Source organism: Panonychus citri, unplaced genomic scaffold, assembly GCF_014898815.1.
Source record: "Panonychus citri isolate SS breed McGregor unplaced genomic scaffold, ASM1489881v1 Contig00109, whole genome shotgun sequence".
Lineage (NCBI taxonomy): Eukaryota > Metazoa > Arthropoda > Arachnida > Trombidiformes > Tetranychidae > Panonychus > Panonychus citri.
The window spans coordinates 289,116-311,801 of record NW_026515514.1 but is presented as its reverse complement, the minus strand read 5'-3'; the positions used below and the strand labels follow the sequence as shown (position 1 = coordinate 311,801).

The following is a 22,686-nucleotide window of genomic DNA, read 5'->3' as shown; positions in this document are numbered from 1 at the left end:
ATAGTCACTTGAATATCATCACAAATCCAGTTTATCCTTAAACATTTTCTCATAGGAATATCATTTATCCCTCGATTCTTCATGATAAAACTCATTCTCCTTCATTTCCCCCTCAATTTCCCAACGTTTTATAAACACTTATACTCTGAGATATTCAATGAGCTATCACATCTTCATGAGCTTTTAACATCATCATTTGATCCTAAGGTTTTTTATCATATTCCCTTGCGAGAATCGATATTGTGTCAACTTATATCCTCTCGAAAAATTTTCTCAGAATTTCCTATCATCTATTATATAACCATGATCAGAATATTCAGTTCCAATTGAACCTCTTCAAAACAAATGCTCAGTTTAATTACTGAAGAAATTGTTATTCTAATATTTGATTGTTGCTATTAAATTGATTTCTAAGGTTTTAACTTGGATGATGATTAGATGAAAATTGAATTGATTGATTTTATCTTGAATCAAATCAACAGTTTTATTATTATTGATGATTAATTTTATTAAAAACGATATTTGATTAACATGAACAATTTACATTTTCTCACCTTAATCAATGTCCACAAAGTTCACCAGAAATTTGATTAACTATCAAATTACTAATCTTTTTATTGACAATAATTCACTTCCAATGGTAATTTGATCCAATAAGAATTCAATTGACCCATTGAAACCAATAATCGCTAATATGATAATCTCAACTCCCAATTATCATAACATTTTGCCTGACAAATTATGATGAAATCCGATAATAGATTAATAATAATCACTAGATGGTGATAATCACCAGCTAAATGGTAACCCAATGATCTAGTACAATAGTTGAATTTATATATTGACATGAGAGTGAAAAAAAAAGTTTTTTAAGTTGATAATCAAACAACAATTAGAGAGATAATCATAAAATTGATAATATTGGTTTAAGATTACATAATATTTATCATGATTAAAATTGAATATGATATATAATGATTATGTTATATTAGATTGATGATTGATATCAAATTGTCAATCTTGGAAAACAAAATAATAAATAAAGAGAAATTTTCAATTTTGATCAATTACTTCAAGTTGAGATATTTTTTGACAGCGATTTGGGATTAAAATTCATCCATCTGAGTTTCTCTGGTGATATTATATAGATTTCATTGAACTTAATCTTTTATCAATCTCATTTTCACCGAATATTTATAATCATGATCATGGAACAACAATCAATCGAGTGAACAACATGATGTAAGTTGAATGAAGGTTACCTTTGAGATTAGAATCAATTTTTTGTTCTTCTTGCGCTCTGACACAGAGAGAGAGAGAGAGAGAGAGAGAGAGAGAGAGAGAATGAGTGAGATAGATTAACTTGATTACTTATTTACCTGATTATCTTTTGTTTACTGTCATAAAACTTACATGTATTTGGAAACATAAATTGATGATAATAAGTTTAATTCCCTGAAAGCAAGAAAGTGGAGTAAGAGGAAGGAGGCGGAGGAGAAGGAGGAGAAAAGTGAATCGTACTAAAAAAAGGCTCAAGGAAGAGAGATGAAGATGATAAAATATATAGGAAGGGGGTGGAGTTGGAATAATGTATTTCTATTAGAAAGAATCACGTGATTTGATGAGCAGGTCAAATAAGGTGGAGTCAATCTGATGTAAATCGAGATGATATCGGTTCATATCAGATAATCTCCATTCTAAAATGATGAAATTATCAACCAAAAGATTCATTCAGTTTGATTTTACTTTTTAATTGTTCATAATCATAACCATCATCGTCATCATCATCGTCGTCCAGAGTATTTACCGTTATATTCAATCAGCTGTTTCATTGTTGTTTATTTTTTTTCTCTGCAATTTAATTCAACATAATTTAGTAGTAAATTTAGATGTTTGTGATTCAGTTTCAATCTATTGGATATTAATATCATTAATTAAGAAAACTTTAAAGGTAAGACAACAATTAATTCATTCATTTGAGCCATAGAGCAGTTTACTTGATTTGTTTGTTACAATTTATGTTTGTATACATTTTGGATTAGTTAATTGTTACATTGATCTTTGGTAAATTGTTTACATTTTAGTTGAAAAGTGGATTTAATTTCACTATTTCATACCTCTCATATTCACATCCAACCATTCATCACAATTTATAGTTGAAATAGTAACAATTAGTTTGATTACAATTAAGAAAGATATTGATTGTTATCGATAAAGATATGATGGATTTGGTGAAAAGTTTATTTCGAGGACTCGATTGGAGTTAAATCAATTTGTCTGATTGTTTCATCGTAAAACCAAATGATTAGATGAATGGATTAGATTTGCACGTAATTAAGACTAACTGCTGAGGGCTAAACGATAATAGATCAGTAAAATTATATCAATTACATTAGAGAGATTATTGCTTGAAAAATGATATAAATTCAAAAAGTATTGAATGATAATAATATCGAGGAAATTGTAATTGTATTGTTTGTATTGTCTTCATGATAATTTGAAACATTGAACTTGTTGGTTTTGTAAAATTAAATGGAAGGTAATTAAAATTAGAAACAATTAGAAGGAAATTGAATCAATAGTAATCAACGATTGTTAATGATTCTAAAGTAAAGTAAATGTTGTGTACATTTCAGTTTAATTATCGAACTCTTTACTTTTGTATATTAAGGTGAATTTTATAGGAGAATCAAGTATATTCATAGTTTGCATGTTCCATGATGAATATTATGTTTTTTTCTGTTCAGTGTATTCTTGTTGTTTCCTGTTACCAGGTTAACTTTTATTGTTATCATATCGTGAGCATTATCCAACTTTAATCATTATAAATCCGTGATCAGAAAAAAATAAAAGAGCTTAAGGTTTAGCTTGATGGTTTTGGCATAAAAAATAGACTCGATACTCGAAGCTGCTTAATGAGCATCCAAATATCATCTTCATCTTCTTGGGCTCAGTGTTGTTTTTTATCCTTTCATTTATTGATTGGCAGCTTAACTTAGCTCAGTTTATCTCTCACTCTCTCTCTCTCACTTTCATCATGCTCTCCTATAGATAGTTTTCCATGATGATAATAATCATCTTTACACTTGAACATTTAAGAACCGATTGAATGTTTGAATGAAAACTGAATAAAAATTGACAAAAGCTTAAGATGATTACGATTTTGATACATATCGTATTGGAATATTAAAGATTAAGATTATCAATATATAATCTAAATGATACATTGATTGACAATTTTGTCTTATTTTTCATTTTTATTATCATATTCAAAGGATGATAATCATGATGATACATTTGTGTTGATAGGATGATTAGTATATTGGTGAAATTAATAAAGTTATAATCATGAATTAGGATAAATGCTGAGTATCATCATCATGGAAAACTGTGAATCTGTGAATGTAAATATTCAAGTTTCAACCATTAAATTGTTGCTCATCTTCAAGGTTAATCAAATTGAACACAAACTGAAACTTGAAATGAATCTCAAGTGATTAAATTAGATTAAAGCAAATTTCTCATCATGTTTATCACCAACAAGTTAAGATGTAAAAAGCAACAAACATAATAAAAGGAACTTCCCTTTTCCCTCTTAACTTCCTCCTTCCTTTTCCTCTTTTCGTGAAGCGAAAAAAAAAATATTCATGATAAACAACAACAATTGAAGTTCCAGAATCAACATGCTGATATAATAAGCTTGATTCATAATATATAATTTGAATGCAAGTTGGATACAAATTACATACAATCAAGATTAATTCATTAATTATAAATGAGAAGATGAAATTTGTTTTTTTCTCCTTTAACTCAATATGAGAATCAAATTTTCATGATAAAACTGTTTACACAAGAGATGAGATTACCATGTAAGATTGTTGATTCACAACTTGATTGTTATGATTGTTCATCTTTGATAATGGTAATAATAAGATTAGAAAAGGTTATCAAATTGAGTACAAAGGGTTATCCATATATTCAGTTTGTTGGTTTTTCTCAAACACAATAGTTTAATAATCATTTTACAGTTTTGATTATATTGTATATTCACTTTGTATTATCAAACCACTGTAGATGAATGATTTTCTGCCTGACTGGGACACTCGGTTTGATACATAATGGATACTAATGTAATCAAGTATTACTTATATTTTACATCATATGTGCAATTTCACACTGATGATTTTTTCACTCTCTCTCTCTCTCTCTCTCTCTCTTTCAAAATATAAAATCGTCAAATTAGATTAGTGTATTTTCAATGAGATTGTTGATATTCATTGGAAAAAATTTCATTCACAATGTTAATCAGATGAAACAAAAACTCTTCACCTTTTTTCTTGACCCAAAGTAAATTGCTCACTTTTCAGTCTCTCTCTCTCTCTCTCTCTCTCTCTACTATGTTCCCAGTGAATTTATTTTATAATTGAATCAATCTAAAAATGATAAATTCTCTGGTGAAATGTCTCTCCTTCACCTTCCTTGGCTTTTGCTTCCAAATTTCATTGGGAATTGAATCCTTACCATTTAGGGATTTAACCAAAGTCTAGTACAAGTTAACATGTAGTTCACTTAACTTTGAACATAAGTATTGGTTATTCATCTTCATCACAATCGAAAGAGAAAGAGAGAGAGAGAGAGAGTTCAATATGCTTGTAGATACAATTTTATCCTCAATGATAAACTCCCAATAGAATTGTAAACAAGACTAAACAATATTGTTACAAATAGAACGTTTTTCATTGAAAATTTTTTTCTCTTCTTCTTCCTCCTCATCTTTTATGCCTTCTCCTCTTTTCCTTCTCATCATTATCATCATTATGCTTATCATTGGCCTCTCATTCCTCGTTTGATCTTTTACTATTAACACCAATTTAGGATTCGCCTCGAAAACCATCAAATTGTTACAATAGGAAAGGGAGAAAGTGAACAAAAAAATTGTTGGTTTTCATTGATTGAGCTTATTCAACAATCATAATTAACTGACGACAAGTTACTCTTGTCTATTGTTAATCACAATTAAGGAGGAAAGGATATTATTATCTTCATTTACTATAAACAGTTAATTGTTTGCAATTGTTGTAATCAACTTATCGACTTGGAAATGTACAGTCACTCAGCTCAAGTATCAGGCCAATCGACGGTCAATCCAATGCCTTTCCTTTTATCTCCCAATAACTGTGGATACAATTTAACAAGTTATTATCAAGGGGCAAACCTCGCCCTTGGCCATTTATCACTGCCCAGTTCAATTTGGGCTCCTCGTGTTAACAATATCAACAATGCTAATGGAAACAATAATTCAACTAATAATAATAATGCACGATTATTGAATAGCTCAATTCGCGATCCAATATTGTCAAGATCATCTTCGATCATTCCTTCAAATGGTTCAACATCAACTTCGATATCAGCTGACCCTTCAATGACCATCTCACCGGCTACAAAACAAGTGGAAATGATTAAACAACAACCATGGAATCCATTGCAATTAATACCTTTTCTAAGCGGAAATGGTCATCATCATCATCACTCTCATTCTCATCATTTAAATTCAAACATTCATCTGCAACATCATTCAATTGAAAATCTCACCAATTCCTCACCAACATCAATACTAATCACAAATGAAAATGGATTAACAAACTCACAATTAACTCGACGAAAAAGTCGAACCGCATCACCGATTAACTTATCTCCATCATCATCACCTCTAATTAAAGGAATCTCATCATCATCATCATCATCTCGACAGATTAACCATTCCAATCATATGAACACCACCACCAACAATCATGTTGCCCTATCATCACCTTCACCATCTTCATCTTCATCTTTTTCAACATCATCATCAGTGAACAGTAAACATGATAATGTAACAACAGTTTCGATAACAACAACATCACCTTTATCCGGAATTCGTAGTAACCACAATCGCCGATCATCACCCTCCACAATTCAATCAACATCTTCCCCTCTTTCCGCTTGGTCAGCAGCCGCGGCCGCCGCTGCAGCAGCAGCTTACGCCTCCCTGATTCCATCATCAGCATCATCTTCATCTTCATCGACTAATAAATCATCTTCAATAGTTATTGCTGGTTCATCACAAATCGTTTCTGGTCAAGAATTAAAATTAAATAAAGAAAAGAGAATCCAAGAAAATGGATACACCAATGGTAAGCATTTTTATCAATTTATCTCTTGGAACATGAACAAAGAAAAAATCATTTTTCTATTCTCCTTTTCATCTTTCTCCTCGAGCTTTTTATCTTCTCTCTCTTGATTCAATCCAATATTCAATTGGTGTTCTTATTGAGTTTATCCTTTTTTTTACTCATCTTTCTCTCTCTCTCTCACTCATAAGCCACCGATTCCTTTTGCTTTTTCACTCCCAGTAACTTTCAATAGGAAAGAAAAACCTTTGCACTCCCAAGATTCAGCAAAAAAATTCTGTTAACCTCTCATGAGAATTGACGAAACAAGGAATCTTCATCTTGTTTCATCTTCTTCTTTCATCACCAGTCACATAAACCACCTATGCAAGAATCCATGTCACGTGGTGTATTTATCATGGGGATTCAGTTTCTCGCGAACCAGATAATTTGTTACCTTTCATGATATTTTATCCATCATTATTTTCATTCTTATCGTTCTGTCTGATACTCACAATAGAAGATATAAAAAATTGTGAGCAGAGATAAAGTTTTTCTCTCTCACTCTCTCTCACTCTCTTCATCTCATGGGTTTCATCACTTTTCTTCATCTTCATTCTCAGTTTTATCTCATCATCATTATTATCATCATTCTTTTCTTATCATCACTCAAAAAATATAATATTCTCCTATAACATTGAGCATTTCATATCTTCTTCTGATAATCTTATCTCTCGTCAGAATGATTTATCTCATTTATCTAAAACTGACCAATAGATATATAAAAAAAAATGACCAATAAGATTTCAACGAGAATAATGATAATGATCATTTTTGAAATTCTTGGATAAAAAGTTGATCAAAAATCGATAGCATTTCATTTTTTACTTTTTTTTAATCATTCAAAGGCTCCATTCAACTTATTCAATGAACTTTCCATGAGTATCATGATAACAGAGGATAATTATTATTATTCCTTCAAGTAGATGGAGAGGTTGACCAATTACTTTGGTTAAACATTCCTTTCAGGATTCTTAGCATTTTCAATGACCACTTTCAATCATCGATATTAAATTTTATCAATTTTTCATAATCTTTCATCTTAATCAATTATTATAATTGAGTTCTTATTACTGGCCAGTAAATGACAGTTTTTTACAATAAAATAAGGTCATTTTAAACAACAATAGACTGATAGGAATTGAGAATTGTCGATAATTTATCAAAAGTTCAATGAGATTATCATGAAATTAATTGCCAATCAAATGGAAACTTGATCAACTTTTATTTCAAACAGTTGATTGAATTAAGATTATCCGATTCGATTGGAACTGTTTTTATATTTTGTTTTTCTTCAGATTGTCAAATGATTGAAGTGATTGATTTAACCCATGAAACTGAATTAAATTTGATTCGAACGAGAAAGAGAGAGAGAGAAAGTTGATAGAATCGAGAAAAGTTCAGTCTCAGAACTTTTTTTATTCAAGTAACTTCTTCATTCAATCTATAGTTATCCTTGATCATCAACAACTCCACCCAAAGATATTGTTTAATTGTAATTAAATTAGAAGTTGATGAAAACCCTGAAAATCAACGAAAAGGAGGAACATGAGAGTAGGAGGAAAAACCGAGTGGGAGGGAAAATGATTGAATCTAAATTCTAATCAATAAGATCAATCGTAATCAATATTGAGAAAGAGAATCAAAAAGAGAACAGAAAAGAAAAGAATATGAAAAAAAAGAGATAATCATTTACATTTTATTTCGATAGAAGAGAAAAAAATTATCATAATGATTATAATCACATAGAGAATTTAATATTCTGAGATAATCTTAGATAGATTTTCGTGACATGGAGCAAGATGAAGATTATCGTGATTCGAACATGATAATGATTAGATAAATGTTTCTCTTCTATTCATTTAATTAGATATTTTCTTTCAACAAAATGATAAACATTTCCAATCACACCCTATCCTCAGGTTCTCATTACAATTCATGAGCAATTAACTGAAAGTTCAATTAGATTTGATGAGAATTTGTAAGTTGCAGCAAATCCATTGAGTCCAATCGACTCCCAAGTATCTCAATTTAATCTTGATTAAAATTGATTGTAACTTGATTTGGATAATTTAAATTGATTATTCACTTTACTTTAACTAATTTTGTTTATTAATTTTGTTTTTTTTCCTTCTCTTATTTAACTAAATTAAATTGTTTGCCTTCATCTCCATGAAATAATTCAGTTTGTTTGGTTGAATTTTTTTCTTCTTCTTCTCTACAAAATCTTTTGTTCATTTGAATCTCTCATGGATTTTCATGGATGTTCATGATTCAGAGACTTTCATGATAATAATAATAAAGTTACTCAACTTTTCAGTTTTGTTTTTTTTTCTTCTTTAGTATTTAACTTGAATATTTTTTCATCAATTTCAAGTAAACTTTAGATTATTAGTTTATTATTATCATGAATGATGAATAAATTATCTGAAATTCAGGGGGATTGAAGAATTGAAAATTCATGAATAAAAATATATTAATTCGGAAAAGAATCAGTTAAGAACATTAAATTGTATTCATTTTGCTTTTCACTTTTTTCCGCTCATCTCACCAAATATCACAAAGGAATTGAATTGATAATAATTGAAATATGAAACAAATATATTGACCTATATCTAGATTAAAATTCTCGATGATTTAATTTAAAAAAATGAGCAATCAAAGATGATGAAGATGAAGATGATTATATTTATACATATGAATGATAATGATGATGATGATGAACAATGGGAGAAATGAATGATTCAGATAATTGAATAGTTTTAGTCTTTTATCATAATTGCAGGGTGATTGCTGAATATGCGCTTGGAACAGATTATCAGACTCATCATGTTACTAATTAGAGTTGACTGAAGGATGAGAGAGAGAGAGAGAGAGAAGAGAAGATGCTGATTAGGATGATGAGGATGAAAAAAGAAAGAGAAACAAAGGTTTTTTTTCAATCAGGAAAAGAATCTTAAATGACATATAAGTTGAGTCAGGAACAAAACGGGGTAAGAGAATGATGGAGAAGATGAAGATAATGATGATGATGATGATGATGAATCCTCAAGAGAAATGAAAGAGAAAAGGATGAGGAGAAGTACAAAGATGATGAAAGTTGTTATAGGAAAATTATGTACGATCATCAAATAAAATCATGATGATGGTGAAAAAAAACTGAATAAACTGAACATGAGCAATAATAGAGATAAAAAAGAGATATAAAAGATGAAGGAAAAAGTAAGATGGTGATAAGAGTAAAAAAATGATGTAAAATTAAGCTTCCTTTTTCCGGTTTGGTAAAGATGAGGATGCACAAAATAAAGATGATGATGATTCCCTCCTTTTTCCTTCTCCCTTTTCTCCCTTCTCTCTCTCTCTCTCTCTCTCTCTCTCTCTCTGTCGATCACCACAGAACTCATGTTACGCCTTCTCCATCATATTTGATAACCTTTATTATTATTATTTTTTACTATTTCCTTGTGTCCACCCATCATTTTGTATACGTCATCAGAAAAGGACATTCGTTGGGTGGTAACTTCATCTTCAATCATTTCTTTTTCTTGTTCAACTGAAAATGATATATCAAGAGAGAGAGAGAGAGAGAGAGATATGAAAAATGATGAAATAAAGTAAAAATGCTTATCCAGGCAAATTGTTTATTCTTATAGATCAACAATCTGAATCAATTTCAGAATCTACATGAATTATCATCTCATGATTTTCTGAATATATTGAAACAAGAAGATGAGTAAGATTTTCACTAGAACGTTTCTCTTGCAATTAACAATCAAAACAACCAAATACTATTAACAATTTGAAATCATCTCTCAAATTGCAACAATTAGTGAGTGTGAGAGTGTTTGTTTAATGTTAATTGTTAAATTATCCACAAGGATAATTGTAAATAGCAACAGATAATTAAGGATAATTAATTTCTAAATTTTTAATTCTCATGTTTTAGTAATCTCACTAATTGTTACTCATGGTGAATTATTGATTGAATAGTTAATCATAGCTGTATATTCATAAGAAAACTAATTAAATATTAGTTGATAATGTTGATAATTCAATTATTGATCTTAATCATTTAATAGACAATTGATTAACTCTCTCTCTCTCTCTCTCTCTAAATATTAAAAATCAATCTAAATTTCATCAATCAGATTTGATTGTGAGCTTTTACCTTAAGTTTTATTCAATCTCGTATTTATTAATCACGCAATTGATCAATACAATTGTCAATTGAGTTTCTTGAAGAAAAAAAATTATCTTCACAATTATATTCATATTTTTGATCATTAATAATGTGAAAATAAATTGTATTTGTGTTGATTCACATTTTCTTTGATTATCATATTTAAACATGAAAAAAACATTCAGATTTTCATGGAAATCAATTGATAGATTAATAGATATTTGCAAATATATGAATTTCTGTCTATTTTCATTTCTCCTTCTCAATAACAATTATTGGAAATCAATTGTTTCGAGATGATAACAATTAAACCTGAAGATAAATGAAACCAGAATTTAGATTTTATCATTTTCAACATCTATTAACATTCAGATTAGATTTTTACATATGTAATATGGGAACAATTTATCTGTTATCTTTCTGGTTTACCAACAATCATTAAATTATTTTCTTCTCAAAAAAAAGAATATATCATTTTCTTGTTTAGAACTTGATTAGAACTTTAATAATAATAATCGATAAAATAGTTCGATAATTGTAGATTTGTTATCCTTCAGAACTTTCAGAATCTTCAATTCTGATTATTAACTAAATCGTTAGCAATTAGATTTTCGTATTCAACTCAATCAAATCAAAACCATTAAAACTGTAACATTATTATTATTAGTTAATTGTGATTAGTAAATTGTTGAACTAAATTGAACAATTTAACTATTAATATATCAAGTTAAATCCTTGAGGTTGATTATGATAGTCAGTTGGATATAATAATGATTACAGTTAATTGAAAACAATTTAAATCAATTAGGGTCTTGGTTTTTTTTTTCAAGGAAATATCAGTCAACAGAGTTAAATTGATTTAGTTAAATTAACTAATTAACTAAATAGTATACGAGTTACTCATTGTTATTGTTTTCTCAATAGGGAGAGAGAGGTTAATGAAAACAAAATTAATTCCGCTTGTCAATATTAATCAATTTTAAATTAACTTTTGCCATCAAAATGATGTTACAATAATTTACAATTAATGTTAAAATATAAACAGCGTAATCATATTGTTAATCATATTTATAGCATTTAAAACACGTGGTGATTATCAATATGTTGTTGATAAGTTTAATGTTTGTTGATGTGAAACAATCAATGATTAATAAAAATGCAATAATGATAATCATGATTAAGGTGAATTACTATTAACTGGTGATAATAATAAAATAAGTTAACTAAGTCATTGATGATCAGTAATAATTATTATGATTATTTTTTACATACGAGTTAAATTTTATGCTCTGTTGATTAATCATTTATTAGTGGTTTGGATTAAGTTGATTGTGATCATGATGATTATCATCAATACTATTTTCATCATCATCATCATCATAGTAAAGGCTCATTAATTGTAACTTTTTAGCTTATCAATTGACAACTGGTCACCGAGAGAGAGAAAGAGAGAGAGAGAGAGAGTATGATGATAATAGTAATCATATTGACTCACAGCATTTGTTATCATTCAAGTTTCCCTTTGATTGCTGATCACGAACTAAATGAAATGCCAATTAGAGGCAATGGTTAATCTTTATGATAAATTGTTGGAAAAGTTAATTACAACCTGAAAGATGATCAGCTTTCCACTGGTACAATTTTTGATTATTTGATTAGTAATCGTATTCATATGATACATACGGTTTAACAATTATCCATCTTAATCTTTAGATCAATTAATCCTTAATCTTGTGGGTGAGTTTAAGTTTTTTTTTTCTTGTTGTTTACTTTGAGTATTTAAAGAGAAAGGTTAATAAATCATTTGGTAATGATACCGATTAACTTGGGATTAAATGATTATTTTGATTAAATCAATTAACTCTGAAGTGTGTGAAAATTAGACTCACTCAATGATTATATTAATTTTTACGATCGCTGTTAAAGTTTAAATATTTTTTTTTGCTTCTTCTTTTCCTTTGGAATTAAATTATTTGTTAATATGATGATTGAATCTCATGGTGATGGGATAATATTGCTTTGAACCATTTCAACTTAAGGGAATAGGTTAAGATGATTGGGTGAGATGTTGCAAGGAATCAAATTATTTGCTTGATAGTTTATTATTTAAATTGTTCACATGAGGATTTGTATGATTAATATTGACCCAGTTATTATCATATAAACAAATTTACTCTCGTGTTCAGTTTTACCTCCCAGAGGATTTTCATCATCATTATCATCATTATCAGCAGTAAATTATCATCAGAAAGAGAGACAGAGAGAGAAAGTATTTCAATTGTTTCTTTCTGATTTTAATGCTGAGAGAAAATTTTATATTATTATCATGGTGATGACTGAGTCCATCTTCATAATAATTTCATGATCAGAATTTTAATTTGGATCCACTGATTCATTGGATTCACTTGTGTAGTTAACAACATTTAATCTGATTGGGTAGGTGGATGAAGAGGGTTAACTCCTACTTCTGAATCCGATTCTCCCAATCTCTCACCATCATGAACCCGAGTGGTTATTCAATTGAACTGAATCAGCTTTATTATAATCATCATTATATTAATTCATAGGTTGAGTGATCAAAGGGGATTTTCATTTTGTTCATTTAGCCAATTATGAATAAAATTAACATCATTAATGAACAAAAATGATTCTCATATTAATCAATCTTCAAACTGATTCATGATAATTTCATATATATTTTATTGGTTCCTCCTTTAGTTGTCTCCTTTTCAATGTCAACTCATTCATAGTTATCACATTTACTCACGTTAATCATTATAATAATCTATGTAATTAGGGATAATTTATCAGCAAATTGATTTTCTCATCTATTAACTTGATATGAAAGTTAATCTATTCCAAGAGATTTAATTTGATTCACTAATTATTCAAATTTTTTTTCTCTCTCTTTTCCATTTTAGATTCAATTTCCAATAGTAACGATGTCAGTTTCGATTCCAGTAAACGATTCGGTGAAAATCATCGAGCTTATTCAACTGAAAGTCTGAGTAGTGTTAACGATTTATCAGTTGATTCTTATAAATCAAATCGTTCGATTTCATCAAATGGCCGAGATTCGGCTAATTCAAATGTATCCGATCTAAATGGAGCTAATCAACATCCATCGATCATCATTGACGATCCTGTTGACTCTGAAGATGAGGATGCTAAACCTTTCATTCATCATAAGAAGGCAAAGTTGAGAAAACACAATCATCATTTTCAATCTAAATCAAATCAAATTAGAGAATCAAAGGAAGAATTAAAAAAGGAAATTAACAACAATAATAATAATAACACGACTGATATTGATATAGATGATGATGAAGAAGATGATATTGATGAAGAGGAAGATGAAGATGATGATGATGGGGAAGATGTTGATATAATAAATACCATTCGAAATCGAAATAGGAAAAATAATCGATTACAAATACGATCAAAATCATTATCACCAAGAGAATCAAATTTATCAAGTATAACAATGAGCAAGAGCAAAGAATCAACATTATCTAAAAATAATTCGAAAAATTTATCGAATAATTGTCATCATAATGTAACATCATTAACTGATTACTCGATTGATCGACTATTAAAACTTAAGGAATCACGAGAACGTCATTCAAGTCCAAACAGTTCAAATGAAAATAATCGTAATGATATTGACCATGAAAACGATAACGATTCAAAATCAGTTCGAGCTGCAGTCACATCGGTCGCCATAGCGACAGCAGCAGCGAGATTGTTAAATAGTTCAGATAATCAAGTACGAAATATAACAACATCATCATCATCTCAACTTTATCGACCTTTTCAAGTAAGTGGATGATAAATCATTTCTCCCCTTTTCTTGCTCTCTCTCTCTTATCCTCCCATTTATCTCACCTTGAACAAAAAGAAAAGAGCAAAAAACCAATGAACCATTATAACACGTAACACGCGCATTCATTATAAGGCACGTGATCAACTCACGCTAAGGGTAAACAGAAGTCCTTTTGTATTGTTAAGGATAAAGAGGGATCACCCTCGAGGGCATTTTTATTAGTTCTTACTCACAATCATAATAATAATAATAATTATTTGTCTGATTAAGTTACTCGATTATTCAACTTCGATATGAGTCTCGCTCTTTTTTTCTCGGTCTTTACTTCTTAAGCCGATTTAAGGCCACTTTTATCTCTCTCTCTCTCTCTCTCTCTCTTTCACTGATCGCAAGGATTACTAGATAAGATTTAATCTCTTCTTTCTTTTCTTCTTCATCATCATTTGTTATCTTCATTATCTTCTTGGTAAACCTCAAAAAGTAACAGTAAAAAAAGTGAGACTCTCATAAAACTCGTATTTCATTTAAATCCGATCCTAATTAGGGTAACATAATTTTCTCAATGTAAATGATTATCATAATCAAACTACATTAAAGGTTAGTGTTAATTGACTCGCGGTTTTGTATTATTATCAAAATGATCAAGTATTAACCCGAGAATTTGGTTAATCATAATAAAGGAAATTGATAAAAGCCTATTAAGCTTAACGGAAATAGATCAATGAATGGATCAATTTTATCTCTTTTTATTATCTTTTTGATTGTTATCACAATAACATCGAGATGAAGGCAAAAAAACTGCGATTTAGTTGAAAATTTATTATCTGTTGACCTTTTTCATTCAAATCTAAATTGAGGTTTCCATTAGTTTATGATTAGATAATTAACCTTTCACACAATTTATTATCTCTCTCACTCAATCAAGTCTCAACATTAACTTATTAACTTAATCACTATCAGAGAGTAATCAAAGACCTTTTTAATTGTTCATCTTTCTGATCAATTCTTAGTGAGAAATGTGATTAAAACTAATGTGTCTCTAATCACCATGTAATTTACTGTAGACAATTAAGAAATCAGTAAGTTAATAAATCAATAGATTTCACTTTAATTGTGATTTCAATCTTAATTGTTCACATATCTATCGATTGGACAATTAGAATAACAGAAAATAAAGTAATTTGAAACAATATAATTAAAGTTTGTGATATTATTTTCCATTGTTGTTATTGTTATTCAGTGTTGATATAAAGTAATTACAATTGTAATTGTAAACTAATTAATAAGGGTTCCAAGTGCTCTAGACCATGCAATTAAATTAACTACAGTTAAAAGTAATCAGCATAATGGTAATCACAATGAATGCTAATTGCTAAAGACAAAGACACAACAATTAATGGTATTGCATTTGTAATTATTATTAGGATTTTGTAATATATGATTATTGTTTTGGCTTTTTGGTTAAATTGTCAACTGATTTTAATTAAAGTTAAATAATGATTTTTGTTTGTCATCAATTCCAGGACATGCCTCGTTATATTGGATTTCCGTTTTGCGGTTTAACGGGTCAAAGTTTATCTTTAATGGGACAGAAAGTTGCCAATAATTTGGACAATAGTTCACTGGTCAGTCGCCTTTTTGGTCACAATTTGGGTCCTAATGGTCCTAATGGTTTCTTTTCACACCTTCACTCTTCATTTACTCGAGGGTCACCTCTTGTTCTTGACGGAAACGGAAACCCACCAGCGGATGGTGTTGTCTTCTCATGTGTTAAATGTGACAAAATGTTTAGCACACCTCATGGTTTAGAGGTTCATGTGCGTCGATCTCATTCAGGTAAACGTCCATTTGCCTGTGAATTGTGTAATAAAACTTTCGGACATGAGGTCAGTTTATCTCAACATCGAGCAGTTCACACAGCAGAGAAAACCTTTGAATGTAAACAATGTGGTAAAACTTTTAAAAGATCATCAACTTTATCGACCCACCTTCTTATCCATTCGGATACTCGACCTTATCCCTGTCAATATTGTGGTAAAAGATTTCACCAGAAATCGGACATGAAAAAACACACTTATATTCACACAGGTAAGAAAACAAGAGAACCGATAATCGAAACAATCAAAATTGTAATAATATCGAAAACAACCAAAGATCTGAACCAATATGAGAACGATAAAGATAATCAAATTGAGCGATTCCAATTTAATTCCATTAATCATTTAGATAAACTTTACTCTCCTAACTGATTCAATTGTGTGGATACAAAATTGTTATTCCAAAGATTTTATCAACATGTAATAGAAGAGAAGTAAAAAAAAGGATGAGGATGGAGATGGAGATGAAGATGATGAAATGGACAATATATTGTTGACAGATGAGGTAAACAGAGCAATTTGAATATAATCAAATTGTTATTTAAAGAGGGAAGAAAAATATTCAACATATAACAAGATTTAGTTGATTGTTTGTGTTGTTCATTTGATTGGTGGTTAATAAAAAAAACGGTTTGATTGTTTTTGTAACAAATAAAATTGATGTTTACTTTTTTTTCATGTTCTTTCATCATCATCATCATCATGATTCTCAGTCAATAGTCACTTTATCCAATCTTTATCCGTGTTTACATAGAGACTTTTTCCTTTGCCATATAATCAGATGAACACTAGCTAACCAATTCTCGAGAGTTTTATCCTCCATCCTCATCCTCATCTTCGTATTCATCTTCACTTTCAAGAACCAATCATTGTTCATGATAAATATTATTTCTTCTGGTTGAATAACACTTACCTTTAATCAGATGAATCTGTCAACAGAAATGCTCACAATTTATTACAAATACAAATTCAATTCAAATTTTGTATTAATACTTTTGAGCAAAAAAAAAGTTGATCATTTGTGATTCATTTGATTCCATTAGTTATTCATTATTGATAAATCATCTCATTAATATTGAAACATAGATTATTAAATATTATATATAATGTATATAATTAATACTGTGTTAATTTAATTAGTCAAGATTGAATTTTCCATTTCCTTTCCTCTATAACAATCTTGATATTTGCTTAAGGCTATTGGGGATTAGTGATGATTGTTAAGCTAATTGAACTGATAATCAGTTGTAATCAAATGATAAAAGTGTATCAATGATAACATGTAAGGCTTGATTCTTGGAGTTGATTTATCCAAAGTAACGGTAATCAGATTAATCAGTAATGAGAGGTATATATTGATAGGAAAAGAGTAAGAAAGAGATGATGATGAATCGAATCGATCAGGATCAGTGGTTGATATTTACTTATGGATCTCATGGAATTCATGATAAAACATGATCTCTACCATGGGTTAATTCAGTTACTTTTGTTTCAATCAAATGTGTATCCAGGGTTTTTTTTGTTCTGTAGGAAAAGAAAGGAAAAAGTAATCATTTACTTTGAGAAACATGGTTATCCCCCTGTTGATAGATAAACCCTCAGGCCAAATATCACTCTTATTCCTATTCATTGGAAGCTCAAATTGTTAGTCATCATTGAATCAGGTAAACAAAACGGTTTAACAATCAATCTGATTTTTGTTTTCTCTCCGAAACCAAATAATCCTTCAGTAATTAAGGTGAGAAAGAGAGAGAGAGAAATGAATATTATATTTATCTTATGAATTCTGAATTGAAATTCCAAAGGATAAAATAATTCCCAGATTTCCAGGTCTAGAGATGAATATAATAATAGGTTTTCGAGGAGAGATTGTTAATACCTTAAGATATATGACATTTTCCTTTATCGTTTACAGAATTTTATTCAATCAAAGATCAGGGGGGAAAAGTGATCATTAAAATACCAAAGTGTTGATGTGATAAATTAGGATTAATCAAATTTCCTCTGTGGCTATAAAGCTCATCTTACCGATTGGACCATCAAGTGATTTAGTCAAATTAATCAATGATCAGTTTTAATCAGTCTCGAGATTCCCCTGGAAAATATAATATAAACACATTCCCTGTTAATATTATCATTACGATGATAATAAATTTCCAATCTAATTATAGTCTTTTATACATCCAAACAGAATCAAGGTTATCAATTTAAATCAATTGCTATTACTATTAAATGGTTAACTATTTATTACTCTGTTGATTGTTGACAATTTAGTGTGGACAAGAAAAAAAGATTAGTCCAATTGTCATTAATTGAGGTAATGAATCAGTTTTTGTTTACCTTTTATTTTCATGTATCATTAAATTATTGTAACAATTTGTTGACAATTTCAATGGTGTTGATTATCATTCTGATTATCATGATTATCATTGTAATCATTAAATTTGTTTCAATGTTTATTTAACCGTCCAAACTGATTACATGTTCATCATTTTATTGATGTAACACAATTTTACCCCTGAGGCGATAAAAAAACAAACAAACAATCAATTGAAACGATCTGATAATAAATTCTGATAAGTATCATGGTGATTTTTTCACCCTGAATAAGACAATACAATTCAAGAACTATTCAGTTGATAATATTATCGTTATCAAAACAGTTTCTCTCTCTCTCTCTCTCTCTCTCTCGCCTGAAGGAAATATGATAGAAAACCTCATGGAAACAATTATTTTTCTTTCATCTTCCTTTTCTCATTATTAATGATGATATTTCCCTGATGATTCTGAATCAGGGGGAGAAAAATATGAAACAAAAGTCTCAACAGTTTCATGGAGACAAGTCATCCTGATGTTTCATATGAAAATGAAGGATAATTAGTAAAGATTAAGATGATTCCAAGTGAATAATCTGATTGAAAATGTATGAGATAATTTCTGACATGAGAGATGGATTATTATGATAATAGTATTGTACATTAAAATTGAATTATTCATGGGGAAAAATATTACAAGAATAAGAATCAGAATCTATCATGATAAAGGTTAGTGAATTATTTGTGTTGCTTTTTTTTCCTGGTTTAAGGTAAATCATATTGTAAATGATATTATATTAATCATGATGATAAACTTTGTCTTATTCATAGGGAAATGTTGATCATTATTGTTATTATCATTATCGAAAGTGAAAAAGATAATTTATCATAAGCATCAGGACATTCATTCATCTTATATATTCAGTTCTTATACAGGGAAGGAGAAAAGGTTGATAATAATAACGAGAATCAAGATGATGATGATAATCATGATGAGAACTGAGCAAGACATTAGATTGACTGAATAATTAATTATCAACTTTATCAACATGATAATAATAAGTTTCCCTTGTTATATTGTATTTCCATTGTTTGATCACAATCAAATGATTGATTAACTAAATCAAGACTTTAATTAGAGAGATGAACCAATGAACAATTATCATAATCGATTAACAATAAGAATAAATTTTTTTTTTCTCTATTGATTCAGCAATCATCATGATCATCATGATCTGATTATCTTGAAGATACAGAATTAACCAAGATCATGTTTTATTATTTAAGATTTTGCCTTTTGTTTGTAACCAATTAACATCAATTGTAATCAAACTTTTAAATGTGGAAATGTAATTGTTATTGGTAATGGGAAAAAAGCCAGATTGTGATTTAGATTAAAGGAAAACAATTTATAAATTGTTGTTATTATCATTTGATTCCTTTAGGCGTGACTATGTGAATTCAACCCACTGTCTTGTAAAACTTTTTTATCCACACATATAACTAACCCTCAATGTGACTTTTACAACATGATAATGATAATATTGTTGTTCTTGATTATGTGATTGTTAATGGTCAAGATTAAATTGTAAATGTCTTTTTTTCCCTCTTGTTGATTGTGTGAGTATGAAAGTCAATGTGAATCTTGATTGTAATTGAGTTGGAAACTTGATTTATGATCAAACAATCAAAATAGACTCTCTCTCTCTCTCTCTCTCTCGGTCTCTATCCTTGTCGAGTCAACACAAATAACTTGTCATCAACATCATCATCTTGGTGATAATATTAATTTCAATATAATAATTATGATAACAGAATCGAAACTATTTCTTTTCTTTGAATTAATCGATTAAAACTGGAACCAATTCATTGAAACAAATATTTCTCATGTAATCATTAGTTCAGCTGATCAAATTGCTGTTGTTGGATTTAAATATCAATCAATGTCACTTTTAATTTATCGCATTTAGCTAATCACTAATCAGTGAAATTTATTATCAGAGTGATTCAGATAAGTGTACATGATGATTAACATGTATCAAGAATTATAAATATTCCTGAGAATCATTCAGATGAAGTTCTGATAGTTTCATGATAAGTTTTCCTCTTCTCTACAAATCCTAATCCCTCAACTTGCAATTGAGATTTGATTGATTGTGATGATGATTGCGAATGGAAAATGAATTTGAATTTTCGAGATTAATTTATCGATATTTTGTTTTTTTTCTTCTTTTTTTTTAGGTGAAAAACCTCATAAATGTTCAGTTTGTGGAAAAGCATTTAGTCAATCGTCTAATTTAATTACTCATTCACGAAAACACACTGGATTCAAGCCGTTTGCATGTGATGTTTGCGGTCGAGCATTTCAACGGAAAGTTGACCTTCGAAGGCACAAAGAGACTCAACATTCAGAAGTTAAATCAATCAACTCAGTTACTCCTTCGCCATCATCATCAACCGCTAGTCCTCATCATCATCACCATCACCACCATCATCTACACTCACAACCTTCAGCATCCTCATCATCTCACCATCACCATCATCATCACCAACATCACCAAAATCATATAACAATTACAACAACAATTCCTGATAATCAATTAACATCCCAATCAGGAATATCATCTTCATCCTCATCCTCATCAACTAATTCATCAACTCGACAAATACATTTACCAACTGATTATCGTGTTCACTCACCACCAATTAATATCTCAACACAACAGCAAAATATTATTTGATTAATTAACATGATAATTAACAAACTGAATTAAAACTTATCCTCATTTGTTTTCTCTTTTCATTTTTAATTCAGTTTACAATTAAATTTAATTGTTCATTTTTCTTCATTCTCTACAATTTCAAATGCTTTTAAACACTTTAATTATCTCCCTCTAATTAATAATATTATACATTATAATTAAGTGCAATCTCTTTCTAATTGTATCATGTTCTGACAAAAATTAAAATCATAACGAAACAGCAACAATTTAAAAGTTAATTAACAATTTATTTCATCATATTGATTAGAGTCTTAATCATGTTACAATCTTTATCTGTACTAATCAAACTGAATTAAAGTTGTCATGAAATTATGATTGTTAATCTAATATATTTTATTACTTGATAAACAATCATAATAATAGGAGATTATCGTGATTAAGACAAATAACTATTAGTAAAACAATCAACTAATTTAATTGATTAATTGAAGGTTCAACACCATTTGTCCAATCTATTCAATTGAATCAAGATTATCCAATGGATTTAGATTGACAATCAATAGTTAATAATGAAATTGGAATTGAATTAATGAATGAATGATGGTCAACAAGTTTGATTGTCCGATTTCACTATGAAGATACATTGATTTGCAATAGAATAACAAAAAGAATCTTGATAATCATGAGGATTTCATGATGAGAACAATGAAAAACTATTATGATTCTTATTCCTAATGGGCAATCAACGATTATATTGTTTTTCGAGTTGATTGTTATGTTCAACTGACACGGATTAGTAATAAAAAAAACAGAGAATTATATTAAACTTAGAACCTTAAACTCGAACCAATTATAGCTCGATAATAATTCGCTCCAATAAGTCAAGAGCAATTTAATATAATTGTTCAAACAATCAGCACTCAATTATCTTCCATTTTGGAGCAGTTATCTATTTTACGAATTCATTTAATGATCAGTTCTCTTGATGATGTTACAGAACTTAGATAATCGTGAAGTTTTTTATTACAAAATTGATAAAATTTGTGATAACTTTTTATAACTAAATTTGATTGAGAGTATTAGCACTGATTACTCAGAATATATAATAATACAGAAATCAAGTGAATTTAATTGACGAGATCTTTTTGATTCTGATTGATCATTATGATGTTACTTTGATTTGCATTAATTGAAGATCTATTGATTATTTACATGATATTGATTAATTGATTAATTTCAATCAGATCAACGAATCATTAGAACTGAATTGAACAAGAGTTAATCAATATGATTTTACGAGTTAAATGATAGTTCAAATATATGTTGATTGTGAGTTTAGATACTGATTGCAAGTCAGAATCTATAAGAAATTAGAAATCAAGTGAATTTGAATACACGAGATCTTTTTGTTTTCCTTTATTGATTTATCTGTTACTTGATTACATTGAAATTGCCCTGAGGGTATTTTACAATCATGATTAATTTGATAAAATTTCATCTTACCATCAACCTCATTAGGAAGTTGAATCAAAATTAAGAGTTTACAATTTCCCATAGAG

The 22,686-nt window shown here is 29.0% G+C and overlaps 1 protein-coding gene across 1 annotated transcript; it reads left to right on the top strand.

Annotated features, from left to right (window-relative positions):
• Window positions 1-1,696: 1,696 nt before the first annotated feature.
• On the top strand, window positions 1,697-21,367 carry LOC128389613 (GATA zinc finger domain-containing protein 14-like). Its single transcript, XM_053349226.1, has 5 exons — window positions 1,697-1,951; window positions 4,876-6,173; window positions 13,311-14,206; window positions 15,736-16,300; window positions 20,646-21,367. Exons 2-5 carry the CDS (start codon window positions 5,102-5,104, stop codon window positions 21,143-21,145), a joined length of 3,033 nt encoding a protein of 1,010 aa, XP_053205201.1. The 5' UTR covers window positions 1,697-1,951; window positions 4,876-5,101; the 3' UTR covers window positions 21,146-21,367.
• Window positions 21,368-22,686: the final 1,319 nt, after the last annotated feature.